The 17168-nt window shown below is 43.6% G+C and overlaps 1 protein-coding gene across 1 annotated transcript; it reads left to right on the plus strand.

Annotated features, from left to right (window-relative positions):
- Nucleotides 1–11174: 11174 nt before the first annotated feature.
- LOC143118318 (uncharacterized) lies at nt 11175–15529 on the plus strand. Its single transcript, XM_076279395.1, has 5 exons — nt 11175–11256; nt 12397–12522; nt 13476–14466; nt 14551–14588; nt 15264–15529. Exons 1-5 carry the CDS (start codon nt 11175–11177, stop codon nt 15527–15529), a joined length of 1503 nt encoding a protein of 500 aa, XP_076135510.1.
- The last annotated feature ends 1639 nt before the right edge of the window (nt 15530–17168 follow it).

A 17168-nucleotide genomic window follows, 5' to 3' on the forward strand; every position in this document is an offset into this window, starting at 1 on the left:
TGCCACCAGCTCCATCCAAAGAGACACAACCAGCTTTGAAACTTTGTGATGTGAATCCACCAGAAATTCAAAAAGTAATCGTTGAACACATAGTGCGAAATGAAGACTCTGCTATGCATGTAAACACAGCCCTAAGACTCAGACCATTCTCTGGGCGTCTCCCTAGACCCAACAATGAGGCGGATTATGAGACCTGGCGCTCTAATGTGGGACTTCTTCTCAAAGACACTAGGCAATCAGACTTGCACAAGTCACGAAAGCTCCTCGAAAGCCTCTTGTCACCTGCCATTGACATTGTGAAGCACCTGACACCTGAAACACCCCCAAGTGTATATCTGGAGATCCTGGACTCTGCATTTAGCACTGTTGAAGATGGAGATGACCTGTTTGCAAAGTACCTCAATACGATGCAAGACAGTGGTGAGAAACCCTCAGCTTACCTTCAACGGCTGCAAGTGATGTTGAATGCCACCCTCAGGAGGGGGGGTGTCTCTGCAAGTGAGTTTGACAGGCAGCTTCTGAGACAGTTTGTCAGAGGTTGTTGGGACAACACCTTGATATCTGAGCTGCAACTGGAGCAGAAGAAGCAAAATCCACCTACCTTTGCAGAACTGCTCCTGTTACTCCGCACAGCAGAAGACAGGCGAGCTTCCAAAGCATCTCGCATGAAGCACCACCTCAGTGCCTCAAAACCCAAGGTGTCATCCCATTACCAAGGCATTTGTGCGCAGTATGGAGAAGAATGCATCACGTTACAGTCACCTCCTGATTCATCTGAGATCCAAGATCTGAAAAGGCAGATAGCTGATTTACAAACTCAGCTCACACGAGTCACACAGAAAAATGGTGGAAAGAACCAAAGTAAACCAGAGGCAAAACCAAAAGCTCCCACGCCAGCTATTCCGAAGTCTCACCCTCCCACGCCACACAGCCAACCTGAAAGAAACACCACAAGCAAAAGACCAAAGCCCTGGTATTGCTTCAGATGTGGAGAGGATGGACATATCAAACCACAGTGTGACAGTGAACCAAACCCCTCTCTGGTAGCCACAAAGGGAAGACTGCTGAAAGAAAAGCAGCAAGCATGGGATGCTGTGAACAGCACTTCAGAGCCTGAGCATTTTTAGACCCAGTTCCTGCAGAGGGACAAACAGGGACTGGGAGACAGAAAAAGTGTCCCAAACAGAAACGGCGCGTCTCCCACATGTGTTCAACCTCTCACACCAAGAGACAGTCAGCAACCCTGCCCAAAGGACTGGTTGGGGCACGGTGCACTGCACAAGTGACCATAGGTGGCAAAGAATGCAGCTGCTTGCTAGACACAGGCTCTCAAGTCACAACGATCCCAAACTCCTTCTATCAAGAAACCCTGTCTCATCTTCCCATCCACTCATTAAGTGACCTACTTGAAGTGGAGGGAGCAAATGGTCAGGAAGTGCCTTACCTTGGCTACATCGAAGTTACCATCAGCAAGAACACCTTTGGAGTGGACATTGACGTTGCTACACTGGCGCTGATTGTACCTGATATGCGCTCAACTCTGTCATCAGTGCTAGTAGGAACAAATGCTTTGGATGTCCTCTATGAGCAGTATGCAGATGTCACTCCTCAGAGCCATCAGTCACTGCCATATGGCTACAGAGCAGTCTTAAAAACTAGGAGCCAGACAAAGACACACTTTTGATTCGAGCATGGGGAAAGTGAGGCTACACAGCAGAGACGCTGAGACCATTGCTGCCGGTCAGACAAGAGTCTTTGAAGGATCGGTGAGCTGCAGAACAACTAATGGTAGTCAGTGGGTGATGGTAGAGTCACCAACAGCAGTTTCGTTACCAGGTGGCATACTGGTAACTGACGGGCTAGCAAACCTGCCATCTAAGCAGCCCCACCGCCTACCAGTCATTCTGAAGAATGAGTCAGACCATGACATAACTCTACCCCCTAAAGCTGTGATAGCAGAAATCCATGCCATCAAGAGTGCCCAGTCTCTTCAAACTCTTGGCTCCAAACCCTCAACAGACCTGATCCCCAAGACAAAGCTTGAATTTGACTTCAGTAACTCTCCAATATGTAGCGAGTGGAAAGACAGAATAGTTGAAAAGTTGAGCTCCATGAGGTGTTCGCGTAGCACGACCTTGACTTTGGCCGCACTGACAAGATCAAACATCACATAAAGCTCAGTGACGAGACACCTTTTAAACACAGAGCGAGGCCTATACACCCACAGGACATTGAGGCTGTACGAAACCACATCCAGCAACTCCTTCATGCAGAAGTCATCCGCGAATCTGAGTCACCCTTCTCCTCGCCGATTGTGGTCGTCAAGAAGAAGAATGGGGACATCAGACTCTGCGTGGACTATAGGAAGCTGAACCTGCAGACAATCAAAGATTCATATGCCTTACCCAATCTGGAGGAGTCCTTTTCAGCATTGACTGGATCAAAGTGGTTCTCGGTGCTCGATCTCAAATCTGGGTTTTACCAGATCGAAATGGAGGAAAAGGACAAGCAGAAAACTGCATTTGTCTGTCCACTTGGATTCTACGAGTTCAACAGGATGCCTCAGGGGATAACAAATGCCCCTAGCACGTTTCAGAGGCTCATGGAACGCTGCATAGGAGAGCTGAACATGAAGCAGGCCCTCGTCTTCCTGGATGACTTGATCGTCTTCTCCTCAACACTACAAGAGCATGAGGAAAGACTGATGCGAGTGCTCAACCAGTTGAAAGAGTTTGGCTTGAAGTTATCACCCGAGAAATGCAAGTTCTTCCAGACCTCCGTGAAGTACCTAGGACACATTGTGTCTGAGAAGGGAATTGAAACAGACCCAGAGAAAATAACAACTTTAAAAACCTGGCCAAGACCAACTAAACTGAAAGAACTGAGAGCATTCTTGGGATTCTACCGTACCGCGGTTACTACCGTAGGTTCATTAAGGACTATTCAAAGATTGTGAAGCCTCTCAATGCCCTCACTGCCGGATATCCACCTATGAGAAAAAGCTTTAAGAACACAGTGAACACTGAGAAGTACCACAATCCAAAAGACCTCTTCGGTGACAGATGGACCCCCGCTTGCCAAACAGCTTTTGACACTCTCATCGAGAAGTTGACCACTGCCCCTGTCCTCGGGTTTGCTGACCCCAAGTTGCCGTACATTCTGCATACAGATGCCTGCACTTCAGGTCTTGGTGCGGCACTCTACCAGGAGCAACAAGGGCAGAAGAGAGCCATCGCCTATGCAAGCCGTGGTCTGTCAAGATGTGAAAGCAGGTACCCTGCCCACAAGTTGGAATTTCTTGCCCTTAAGTGGGCAATTACAGAAAAATTCCAAGACTACCTCTACGGACGCCCATTTCTTGCTGTCACTGATAGCAACCCGTTGACATACATACTTACCTCTGCCAAGCTTGATGCCACAAGTTACAGGTGGTTAGCTGATCTGTCAACCTTCGATTTCCAGCTTCAGTACAGGGCTGGGAAGCAGAATCAGGACGCAGATGGGCTGTCCAGACGTCCACACAGTAGGCTACCTGATGACACATCGTCCCGGAAAGAGATGGAGAGGATACAGCAGTTCACAAAAAGACACCTGTCAACAGAAATGGATGAAAGCACCATCAAAGCCATCTGTGAGAAGCACTTGGTTCATGATGAAGGAACATCACCTGGCACTACCTTGGTTATGTCGCTTGCTCACCATCCAAATGCTGTTCCAGAGAGCTTTGAAGAGGAATGCCAGCTTGACGGTGTGAACATCATCCCGATGATGACGCCCACTGAAATGCGGGAGAAGCAGAGGGCGGATTCTTGCATCAGTGCAGTGCTCAGACAGCTGGAGCTGGGAGAAAAACCCCCACCATCTCTCAGAAAAGAACTCCCTGAGCTCTCCCTCATCTTCAGAGAGTGGAACAGGCTGGAGATTTTAGATGGCGTCTTGTTCCGTAAGCGACAAGAGGGTGCACAGACTCACTACCAGCTTGTGCTGCCTGAAGATCTGAGACCCATAGTCTTGAAGAGTCTCCATGATGACATGGGGCACATGGGCATAGACCGGACCCTTGACCTTGTCCGCAAACGCTTCTATTGGCCAAAAATGTCAGCTGAGGTAGAGGCCAAGATCAAGACCTGCGACCGCTGCACAAGACGTAAAGTCCCACCAGAGAAAGCTGCACCTCTTGTGAACATCACAGCCACACGACCTCTCGAGCTGGTGTGCATGGACTTTCTCACCCTGGAGCCGGACTCTAGTGGTACCAAAGACATCCTGGTCATCACGGACCACTTTACGAAATATGCAGTGGCCATTCCCACCTCAAACCAGAAGGCTCGGACTGTTGCCAAATGCCTATGGGACCACTTCATCGTCCACTATGGCATCCCAGAAAGACTCCATTCTGGTCAAGGTCCAGACTTTGAGTCCCGTACTATCAAGGAGCTGTGTGACCTAGCAGGCATCCGGAAGATACGAACTACTCCGTATCATCCAAGAGGTAACCCTGTTGAACGCTTCAACCGGACCCTTTTGAGCATGCTAGGCACCCTAGAGAACCAGAAGAAGAGTCACTGGCGAGAGTATGTCAAGCCTTTAGTACATGCCTACAACTGTACTAGAAGTGAAGTCACTGGTTTCACCCCTTATGAACTGATGTTTGGGAGACAACCGAGGTTACCAGTAGACCTTGCATTTGGCTTACCTGTCAACTACAAGCCAGGTTCTCACTCACAGTATGTCCGCAACTTGAAATCCCGACTGGAAGCAAGCTACAAGGTAGCAACAGAGAATGCGAAGAAAACAGCAGATCGCAACAAAGCAAGGTTTGACAAACACGTTGTTGAGTCCACGCTGACGGAAGGCGACAGAGTCCTGGTGAGGAATGTTCGCCTCAGAGGCAAACATAAGTTGGCAGACAAGTGGGAATCTGGTGTATATGTTGTTATCAAACAGTCTGGAGACATCCCGGTCTATGTTGTGAGGCCTGAAACCAAGGATGGTCCGCTACGAACCCTTCATCGAGACCTGCTACTGCCTTGTGGGTTCCTTCCTCTTACCCCAGTTGAAGCTGAAGTGGCCATAGAGGAGAGACCTAGACGGCCAAGGACCCGTCAATGCCTAAAGGATAGAAGGTCAGATGAATCTGAAAGGCAAGACTCCGACTCTGAGGACCCTGATGTCACTTACCTTTACGACCACGGTGACTTGGTGGTAGATACCCTGGGCGTCAGCTATGCTCCTAAAATTGTAGAGTCCTCTACAAGGAACACCGACTGGCAACGCTTTCAAGCGTCCACTGTTGAGCAAGACCTTCCAGATGTGATTGAAGCTTTCCCTGAGGTTGCTCCAGTGATAGCTGTTGATCAGGATCTACCAAATGAGACCAGCCCACCTGATATGGGTTCTGTCTTAGGCTTACCTGCTCTGAAACCTGAGGAGGATGACTTACCTGATAGGAATCCAGAGAATGGCTTACCTATTGAGCACCCAGAGAGCAACATACCTGATGAAAATACAGAGAACAACCTACCTGACGAGAATCCAGAGAGTGCCTTACCTGAGATGAATCCGGGAGAGAATAACTTACCTGATGCAAATCCAGAGGAAGATGCCAGAGAGAATGGAAGCCACCTAAGAAAGTCCAGTAGACACAGACAACCCATACAGAGACTGACTTACCCTCACTTAGAAAACCCCTTAGTCACAGTGGTGCAGTCACTGTTCCAGAGTTTGAGTGCAGTCATCTCAAACTCTTTAAATGAGCCAAACTCCTGGGAGTCACATAGAGTGATGACTGTGTAGCTGCTAATAGGTTGCACAGGGACGTGCATCAGGAAAGGAGGGGAGGATGTAACCCACAGTTCAAATAGAACCGTAAATAACATTAGTGATATAAATAATATAAATATTTATATGAATAAAGAGCAATAAATATATAAATAAGGCATTAAGTTATTTATGTATACATTTATTAGAACCCACAAGACGTGTTGAAATATTGTTTTTGTAATAGTTTCAATGCTTTCAATGATGTTTGAACCATCCCTTTAATTTAATATCACTGCCCCTTTAAGACCCTGTCCCAGCTAGACTATGCACGAGCTAGTTTTGAACACAAACAGCAGACGCTAACGGAAAATCAATACGATAGACACAGAAATCCAGACACCTTGAATTAAGCTCCAAATAAATCTCTAATAAATCTCTAATATTGTTCATCAAGAATCAACTCAGTAACATCTTATCGGTGGTTTTGATGAGAGTGTTTTGAAGACAGTTTTGGTGAGTTTCACTGTGTTTTTAATGTCTATTGAATTGAATGAACATATTACAGCGTAATAAGCTAGCGATGTAAAATGTACGTGTATACCTAGAAAAACACAGTTACTCAAGTTTTTTCACTAGTTTATGAATGTTTTATGTTAAAGAAGGGAAATGTATGTAATATTTATTCCCTATCCCCTGACATTTTATCGATTAATTTGTGCTTTAAGTAACGGCTAAGCAAGTTCATTTCACGTCACCATGGTGACAGTCAGTAGTGAGAGGAATAGCACTCCTCTGTGAGTATAAGCACTAGAAAGTTTTTACTGGTGAGAGTTTATTTATTTATTTGACACATTCTGTATGGCCTGTTGTGCAGGCCAGGTTTTTTTGCTTGACGAGCTTGACGACGGATCGGACCCTTGATGATTCATCGTATTGCGAGACAGCATACGAACTGAGATATTTCAAGTGGACACGATGGCGAGCCTACCCAAGGAAATCTAACGGCAAAGACTGAAACACCGCATTCGGAAACGGTTTGACCTGAACAACTGAGCTATTCTTTGATTCACACTGGAGCTTTTGAACAAACCAAATAGGTCGGATCCTCTGAACTGAAATTATTTAAAGTGTTGCAACACAGTTATTTAAAGATACTGAATAGATTGTGAATGAGTGAATGTATGAATGTGGATTGGTTAATGTGTTGTATTTTTTCTTTTATGTTTTCCTGTTAAAGTGAAACTGAAAAGTGAAGCAATTGCACAAACAAAAGAAACATTTAAAATATATCCATTATACCTTAAAGAAAGAGTTAGATTATGTAAAGTGAAACAATCACACTAACTTAAGGACGCTAAAATACTTACCTGTTACCCTAAAGAAAGAAGTTATAACTCGAAAGAAAACTAGAAACAAATAGCTTAAAAATAGCTAAAGCAACTGTTCTAAAAAGCTATTTAGAATTTAAAAGACCGGTCTAAAAAGAAAAACTAACCAGAATAAACCCATATTTAAAACCATTTAAACTTATTTAAACAAGAAAAGATTAAACTTAAAGGATTTGAAAGTAGCCTATTTATTACACATCTCGTACTTTAAATATTTATTGATCCATTTATTGACCTACAACTTGTACTGTAATTATTTATTGATCTATTTATTAACCTACATCTTGTACTGTAAATATTTATTGATATTCATTGAACCATTTATATTGATATTATTGAACTGTATCTATCCTACTAACTGACCTATTTAATTTTATTCTTGTTCAGTAAACTGCAGACTTATTTATATGAACGTTCATGTCTCATGTCTCTTCTCTATAATATACACCACTCAACGAACCTAGAACTGGTCCAGTAGCGTAATTATTTAAGGTCACAGTGACACAAGTGCTACACATACACATATATACATGACAAGACATAAACCCATACACATATATACATGACAAGACATAACCCATACACATATATACATGACAAGACATAAACCCAGACACACATGACAAGACATAAACCCAGAGACAGCCATAAACCTGGAACTGAGTGCAGGTGAGTGTGTTTGGCGGCAGCCCATGCAGGTGTGGCACAGGGCAGGCTTTCAAAAGCTTGTTGTAGGGGAAAAGAAGAGGGTTGTAGGGCTATTGGGGGGGCTTGAGCGGTGTTTGCGCTGCTGCGCTACTTTGTTCCACTACACCTTTTCTGCTCTTCCTTCTCTGTCCCCCTACAGGCCATGCTGCGTGCTGCTAGATTCTGACTGTGGGTTGGGCAACTTCTATAAAAGACGTCCTCTCTGACGACCGGGATCTCTCTCTGTCGCTCTCACGTCCCATCCGCTCCCGTTGGCATACACCAGAAGAAAAGCAAAGAAAGGTTTTGGCCAACAGTCTTCTCCACAGACACACTAAAGGCCAACAGCCTTCTCCACAGATACTCCACAGACACACTAAAGGCCAACAGCCTTCTCCACAGACACACTAAAGGCCAACAGCCTTCTCCACAGATACACTAAAGGCCAACAGTCTTCTCCACAACCACACCAAAGGTCCAGCATGCTGTAAGGTCCATAGTGGGCAAAGGCCAAAGCATGCTGTTTTTACTACATGTTTACATTAAAACATGTTTGATTGTGAATTCCTATGTAGTTATAACCTCTCCACAGACTAAAGGTCCTAGTGGATAAAGGCCTAAGCATGTTGTTTTCTTCCTGTTTATACCTAACCTGACCCTCGCCAGATGAATTTCGCTCCGCCTAGCTCCACTCATCCATCTGGAACCGATCCATTGGAATGGTGTTTCAGAAGGCTGGGCCTAATCAAAAAATGCTTGCATATGATTGAATAAGCTACTTGTCCGTCATCTATTGACGTGCTACTTCAACCACTCACATCGAAGCCAACCTGTGACGCTGATAACAGTCTCACAGTCGCTTCTCCACTACGTCACATCTATGAAACTCCCGCCCTGCGTCCTGATTGGCTGAACTATAAAGTCGGTTGCAGAAATAACTCTCAATGGAAGAGGTTCCAGATGGATGTGAGTGAAGCTAGGCGGAGCTAAGTGGAACGAAATTCATCTGGCGAGAGTCAGGTTAGTTTATACCTGCATGTTTTATATTAAAATGTTTGATGGTGAATTCCTAGTTATGATTTTGTTCTAGGGCTGTACTGAGATTAGTGCAGAAAATAAACGGTTATGTTATTTATTTATACATGAATTATCAATTTATAAACCACAAACATATGAAAAGCTTGGCGGAGGGAACAATCCTACCCCATCACCTCTCAGTTCACACCCCCCCTCCCATCCTCTCCTACCCCATCACCTCTTAGTTCATACCCCCACCCCCACCCTCTCCTACCCCATCACCTCTCAGTTCACACCCCCCCATCCTCTCCTACCCAATCACCCCTCAGTTCACACCCCCCCCTCCCATCCTCTCCTACCCCATCACCTCTCAGTTCACACCCCCCCCTCCCATCCTCTCCTACCCCATCACCCCTCATGCCACACCTCCACCCCCACCCTCTCCTACCCCATCCCCCCTCAGTTCACACCTCCACCCCGGCCCACCCTCCTTTGTAGAGTTTCTGCAGTTTGAACTGTGGTCACCTGAGGACCATCAGATGTGTGAGCAGTGACCAGACACATGATATGCCTTCCCATACTCTTTAGTCATTCTCATTAGAAGCAGGTTAATTAGGTTAGATAGATCGACAGACTTTATTGTCAGTTACCTGTGCAATGAAATTGGGGTTGCCACATGAAACGGTTCATATATGGTAAACAGTGCAATAAAAACAGCGAAAAAGTGAAAGTGGCATTGTCATAAATCAAGATATTTAATTAAGCAACAAGCCCCATAAGGCTGTAGGTTACACTGATTCTACAACAGCTAAGGGGTGTTGTTAGGCACGACGCGCAAGCAGAATGCCTAAAACCCCCTTAGCTGAAATGCGGTCAAGGTGTATGTTTATGCTGGATTTTACAACAGCATCGAATGTGATTCAGCCAATCACAATCAAGGACCGGAACTATCAGTCTTAGAAAATAGGTTAAACGTTAGAGAGAGGGAAGACAGTGCACTGCACATGGGATAATTATTGCACTAGTTGTAGATATTGCACATGCATTATTTAAGTATTGCAGCTGCTGTGTCAGAGGTCCACTGGCCCAGGGTGTTCTTCAGTCTGTTCGTGCTGTTTTTTATTGCGTCTGTATCTCTTTCCAGAGTGGGTGGAGGAAGGAAATGACTCGTTTATTATTTATGAATTACTTTAAAAAAGAAAAAAAGATAACGCTAATATAAGATTAAAATGCATAAGCGGGGGACGGGGGTGGCGGGGATCCCATAGATATTAGAAAGCTAGATACCGCATTGGGCTCCAGAACGTAAATAGTGACGCCATCTTGGTGGGGGCAACAATCACTGGAGGCCAATGGAGGAGCATGTGACTCTGACTGGAAATCAGACAGGTGTCTGTGATTGCATAAAAGTGTTGCCCACAGACAATAAAGGTGCTGCTCCCAGCAATATGGCGGCGGCATTTACGATGCCACCTAATGCGCGTGGGCAAGGCTTCATGACACCAATCTTGCTCCAGCGGCAATGACACATTGACACGTTTGGCACTATGTCTTCACCACATTATTGGCTCAATGTATTCACAACACTGCACATGATTGATTGGCTCAATGTATTCACATGTCGACATTTTGCTGCAGAAGGGGTGTGATATGTGTAGACAACTGCCATATTGCCGTTACAAACTAACCCCATGCATTTTTATGGAGGATTTTTTTTTTGTGCTGTCTCCTCATTACTCAGTTCATAATACTCCACCCACCCCCATCACCAATCAGTTCACACCTCCATCCCACCCCCATCTGCAGTCTCCTACCCCCATCACCAATCAGTTCACACCTCCAACCCACCCCCATATACACTCCTTTGTGGTCTGTGGGCAGGTTAATCCATAGACATGCCCACCTAAGTATCATCCTAATTGTCTAACCAATAATGATTTGTCATCATCATTTGTAATGCAAATACTGTATTCTTGCAGCTGATTGGGTAAAATGGACTCCAGGATGCCAACAGGTCAGATAAAGGTCTTATAGCAGAGAGTGGTGGTCACAGGTATGCTGTGGAAGTACAGAGTGTAGGTGTATGTCATCACAAGAACAACTATACAGTTCTTTGGTTAGATACATACTGTACATTTTGTTATCTTTAATCTGAAGGGAAGTTAGAGAGAACCACTAATACCAGGAAAGAAGGATATCAAAGAAGAGGAGTTTAATTATTTCCTCCATAAACATATTTTGACTAGTAAATTGGAAGATAAGACTGTATTGGAAAATAACTGTAGGACTGAGACACAAACATCATCTACCTACAGAGAAATGGATTTCACACCAGAGGAAATTATAGAGGAAAACGATTCTGATTCTGGAGAATATGACCAGGATGTCTCCTCAACTACAAGTAAGAAGCTTACATGTTTGTATTAGGGAAAACTGGATTGTTAATATTTGATTTTGTGGGAATACTTCATGTATCAGTGCCTCCTGTTAGCAACATTGTATTTAAAATGCAATATAAATCGACACAACTATCAACAAAACAAGCACATTTGCCTCTTAGTGTGTTAACCAAATTTGTTTTGGTGAGATGTCTTAAAATTAAGTCAAACTCTTATTAGTTTCAAATGATTTCAAAAAGGTCTTGGTATGTTTTTTTTATATATTAAAAGCAATACCAACGTGATGTTTGTATCAGTATAAGATTAATAACCATTGGGTTTCACAAGCAATTTTTTTGAAGTATTTATGCTCCAACATACAATTGATGCTCCAACATTTGCGCTGTAGTCAAATTCAAAACTGACCCATCCTCTACAGCAGGGCTATTCAATTGGCGGCCCGCGGGCCAGATGCGGCCTAGAGGAGACCTCTGAGTGGCGCAACATGTAGTTTTGCCAGAGAAAGAAACATTTTGCGAATCTTTCCAAATCCCTAGTAGCCTACTCACCTACAGACTGACACACTTGGCTTAGCGTAGCAATGTTCATTAATTTACATTTCATTACATTTGCCTGACGCATTTTAACCAACGCGACTAACAACATGGTAAACAGTTTACGTTTTTAGAGGCTAGAGGCAAAGAACTCCCCAACGTGCATCGGAGTAGGCTAGATAAATCCGTAATCTGACCTATTTCCTCAAAGCTGTAATTTCTCTATCTCAAACACTGTCTGCCGTTGTTTTCAGTTTGTCTGACGTCACACTCTGTCCCTTCAATGTCATTGCGCACTCTGAATAAACAAACAACAATTCCACCAACATGAATTTATGAACAGTTTGAAAGGGTCAGAGTGTGCACAGTGCTCAGAGTGACTGTTTGATGCTGTTTTTGATGTGCCTGTGTCCAATGTGACAGAAATCAGAAGGAAAAAACATCAGGCTACCTGTTTTTCAATAGGCCTACATTAATTTGTGTTTAAAATGTAAAATGTGTCATTATATCTGATGCTTATCCTACCAGCCACTGAAAATGTCTCACCCAGCTCAATTTCTTGGTTTGAAAATCTGGCCCAACTTAATTTTTAATTGCCTTGCCCTACAGAGCCTGTGTCTCTGGCCCAGATGAAAAGGGTATCAGTGGTGCTGGTAGACTGTTGTAGACCACAAGGACAGCGAGGGACGGACCTGCAGATGCAGACCAATGGAAATGCAGAACAGCCTGAGACCAGTAAGAAACTAGAAGCACACACACACACACACATGCACACACACACACACACACACACATTAGTGCTGCAAGTAGCGATTACCTGTACTTTCATAGTGGATTAATCTGTTTATCTGTGGGATTATTATTGATTAGAAACTAGAAACTAGAAACACACACACGCACGCAAACGCACGCACACATTAGGGCCGCAAGTAGCGATTACCTGTATAATTTTGTTGATCTGTGGGATTATTATTGATTAGCTGTTTGACTGACAAAATTAGGTCTTGAAAATTAGTTTTGTGTCGGTGTGTGGAACATGGCTGATTATCGTCTGTGAGAATAGGTTACTACAGACCCTCACGTTTAACCAGCTTGCCATATCAACTCAGTTTTGGCGACAAGACACCAACGCAAAACAATCTCTCTTATTTTCTAATATCAATGTTGACTGGTATGGTTGGGACATATGATCAGTTTTGATCATGTGATCAGTGTGCCTCAGATCTCTTCAGACTGCCGTATAAGTTATTGGCTACAGCCTACAAACAGGACAGTCACATCCTGCAATATGGCCGCGACTTATTTTCCAATACATGACCCCTCTTATTATACGGCTACTTGCCAAAACGAGAAAAATAATCTTAACACAATGTGCCTCAAAAAGAAAATGACCATGATGACAAGTTTGATTCTTAAAACTTTGTATTAGAAAATTATGGGTGTGATGGATTCTTCATATTCTTTATCACACATTTTATGAGAATATTTAAATCATAGGATGCATTTTACCTTTATCTTTAACACATGGTCCTCTGCTCTTGACTTCATGTATCTGTACCTGTGTTGACCTTCACATACCATCTCTAGCTAGACACTTTTACTCTAAATCACTATGTGGAAAAAGATAACATTTTCATTGCTGTAGGAGGAGGGAGAGATTATGTTTTAATCATTTTCTTATTTTACAGTTGTTGAAGGGATCGCAAATGGGAAGAGTTTCAAGATGGGGTCAGATCTCAACCCACATCAGACAACACATACAGGACAGAAGCCATATCACTGTTCAGATTGTGGAAAGACTTTTACCACGACATCGGGTCTCAAGGTACACCAGAGGATCCATACTGGAGAAAAGCCATATCATTGTTCAGAGTGTGGAAAGACTTTCAGAACAATTTCAGCTCTTACTGACCATCAGAGAAGAACACATACTGGAGTAAAGCCATATCAGTGTTCAGATTGTGGAAAGTCTTTTATTCAGGCATATGAACTCCAGACTCACCAGAGGATCCATACTGGGGAAAAGCCATATCATTGTTCAGATTGTGGAAAGACTTTTATTACAACAAGTCATCTCAAGGTACACCAGAGGATCCATACTGGAGAAAAGTCATATCATTGTTCAGAGTGTGGAAAGACTTTCAGAACAAACTCAGCCCTTACTACCCACCAGAGAACACATACTGGAGTAAAGCCGTGTCATTGTTCAGAGTGTGGAAAGACTTTTATTAAGGCAAGTGAACTCCAGGTTCACCAGAGGATCCATACTGGGGAAAAGCCATATCTGTGCACTACATGTGGTAAGTCCTTCAGGCAAATCAATCACCTGAAGGGACACCAGAAAATCCATACTGGGGAAAAGTCCTATCGGTGTGCTTCATGTGGGAAGAGTTTCAGAACCAACAGGGACCTCGCTACCCATCAGAAAACCCATACTGGGGAAAAGCCATATCTGTGCACTACATGTGGCAAGTCTTTCAGGCAAAGCACTCACCTGAAGAGACACCAGAAAATCCATTCTGGAGAAAAGCCATATCAGTGTGCTACTTGTGGGAACAGTTTCAGAACCAGCAGCGACTGTACTGCCCATCAGAGGATCCATACTGGGGAAAAGCCATATCTGTGCACTACATGTGGTAAGGCCTTCAGTCAAAGCAGCGCTCTCAAGACACACCAGAAGTTCCATACTGGAGAAAAGCCATATCACTGTTCAGATTGTGGAAAGACTTTTACTCTGGCATTTTGTCTCAAGGTACACCAGAGGATACATACTGGAGAAAAGCCATATCATTGTTCAGAGTGTGAAAAGACTTTCAGAACAAGCTCAGATCTTAGGGTCCATCAGAAGAGAACACATACTGGGGAAAAGTCATGACATTGTTCAGATTGTGGAAAGCCTTTTTCTCTGGGTAATCTAAAGACACACCTGAAGATCCATACTGGGGAAAAGTCATAACATTGTTCAGATTGTGGGAAGAGATTTACTCAGGTGGGTGATCTCAAGAGTCACCAGAGGATGCATACTGGGCAAAAGCCATATTGGTGCTTAGACTGTGAAAAGACATTTTTGATCTACCCAGCTACTCTGCGGATTAAAGGTCTATAGTGGGCAAAAGTCAAAGCATGCTGTTTTTACTACATGTCTACATTAAAACATGTTTGATTGTGAGTTCCTATGTAGTTATAACCTCTCCACAGGCTAAAGGTCCATAGTGGGGACCAAAGCATGCTGTTTTCATCCTGTTTTTCCCTGCATGTTTTATATTAAAATGTTTGATGGTGAATTCCTAGTTATGATTTTGTTCTAGGGCTGTACTGAGATTAGTGCAGAAAATAAAAGGTTATGTTATTTATTTATACATGAATTATCAATTTATAAACCACAAACATATGAAAAGCTTGGCGGAGGGAACATTCTCTAGGACACCACATATTACTCTTACCCTCTTATCTTGTCCTACCCCATCACCTCTCAGTTCACACCTCCACCCCCATCCTCTCCTACCCCATCACCCCTCAGTTCACACCTCCACCCCCATCCTCTCCTACCCCATCACCTCTCAGATCACACCTCCACCCCCATCCTCTGCTACCCCATCACCTCTCAGTTCACACCCCCCTCCCATCCTCTCCTACCCCATCATCCCTCATGCCACACCTCCACCCCGGCCCACCCTCCTTTGTAGAGTTTCTGCAGTTTGAACTGTGGTCACCCGAGGACCATCAGATGTGTGAGCAGTGACCAGACACATGATATCCCTTCCCATACTCTTTAGTCATTCTCATTAGAAGACAATGATATAATTTATACAACTGCATACATGGCTAAGTTTGAATGGAGCTGGCTGGGCATTGAACTGGGCTAAATGGATTGGGAAAATACTAGAGATGCACCGATAGATCGGCTGGTGACCGGAATCGGCCGATTTTCACGTGATCGGCCATGGCCGGCCGGTCAGTCTGAGACATGCCGATTTTATGCCGGTCAAATGCACTCGTGCGCCGCAATTGTAACAACACCCAGCTGAGTTTGCAAAGTTTGAAGAAGCTAGCAACCAACACTCAGGGCTGGATGTAGGGCTACAAAGAAAGCGCTAATAGGCTACTGAGTTTTTCTATGCTTTCTATTCTATTCTACTGCGTGGAATTTACTAAGCCGTCACTTCATTAGGCTACGCAAACATCGCTCATCACCGCCCGTCACTGCCGCTAATTGCGTGCCCACAGCTGAACCACAAGCGCTGCTGAACGGAGATAACTGATTGCGACATTAAAAATAATCAAATTTAGCGATCATAGGCTACATAATAAGATGTCAACAAGCAGCAACATAGGCTACAGTAGCCCTAGTAGTTCTACTTCACTTAAAAAAAAAATACTGAAGTATTTACTGCACCTAGACTAGGGCTATGCCTTAAAATACCCTAGTCTAGCAGATTGAGAAGTGGATGTCGTGAAAGTGAACAAACGATCGCCTATTAGAAAGGCAAACAAACGTTAAAGTTGCTTTTGACATAGTAGCCTACAATGAAGAAAATTGATGCTCTGAATACTGAATCAGCCGTCTCTGAAAGTTTATATAGCCTAATTGATGCATTTAACCGGAATTTGATTTTATTTTTTCACCGCAAAACAGACGTGCACTGTTTTCATATATGGTGGAGCACCTAATCGCTATTAGCACTTCTCCCCTGTGTTTGCGTGATAGCCTAGGCTACTACCACTTTTCCCTCGCCCTCCCATAAATTCATCAATGCATATGAAAATATGTTAGGCCTACATGGTAGCATGTTCAAATGTAGGCCTATCATGAAAATTGTTCTTATATCTTTAGTTTGATATTGGATGTGAGAAGAATAAAATGGGTGTTCCATAACTTAACTTAATCCATAATTTGATACTGCAGCTGAAGTTAGACTTGAAGAAGAATCTGTCTGCTCACCGGTTCCATTTTTTTTAACAGCCATTTCATTATTGATAAGTTGATTACATGTCTATATTAACATGTTCTATCAAAGAAAAGATAGAAAATAACTATTTGTGTGTGTGCTGTAAAATGGTTAGAAGAAATGAAATCGGAATCGGCCAAAATCGGTATCGGCAGGTCAAACTCTATGAAAAATCGGAAATCGGTATCGGCCCAGAAAATTGCAATCGGTGCATCTCTAGAAAATACTTTTCTTGAATTTCCCCATGGGGATCAATAAAATATCTATCTATCTATCTATCTATCTATCTATCTAGAAGCAGATTAATTGGGTTAGATAGATCGACAGACTTTATTGTCAGTTACCTGTGCAATGAAATTGGGGTTGCTACATGAAACGGTTCATATATGGTAAACAATGCAATAAAAACACAGCGAAAAAGTGAAAGTGGCA

Source organism: Alosa pseudoharengus, unplaced genomic scaffold (assembly GCF_046254945.1).
Source record: "Alosa pseudoharengus isolate Yale_2024_CS ecotype anadromous, Long Island Sound unplaced genomic scaffold, YU_APseudo_1.1 YU_APseudo_1.1_scf_1, whole genome shotgun sequence".
NCBI classification, from domain to species: domain Eukaryota; kingdom Metazoa; phylum Chordata; class Actinopteri; order Clupeiformes; family Clupeidae; genus Alosa; species Alosa pseudoharengus.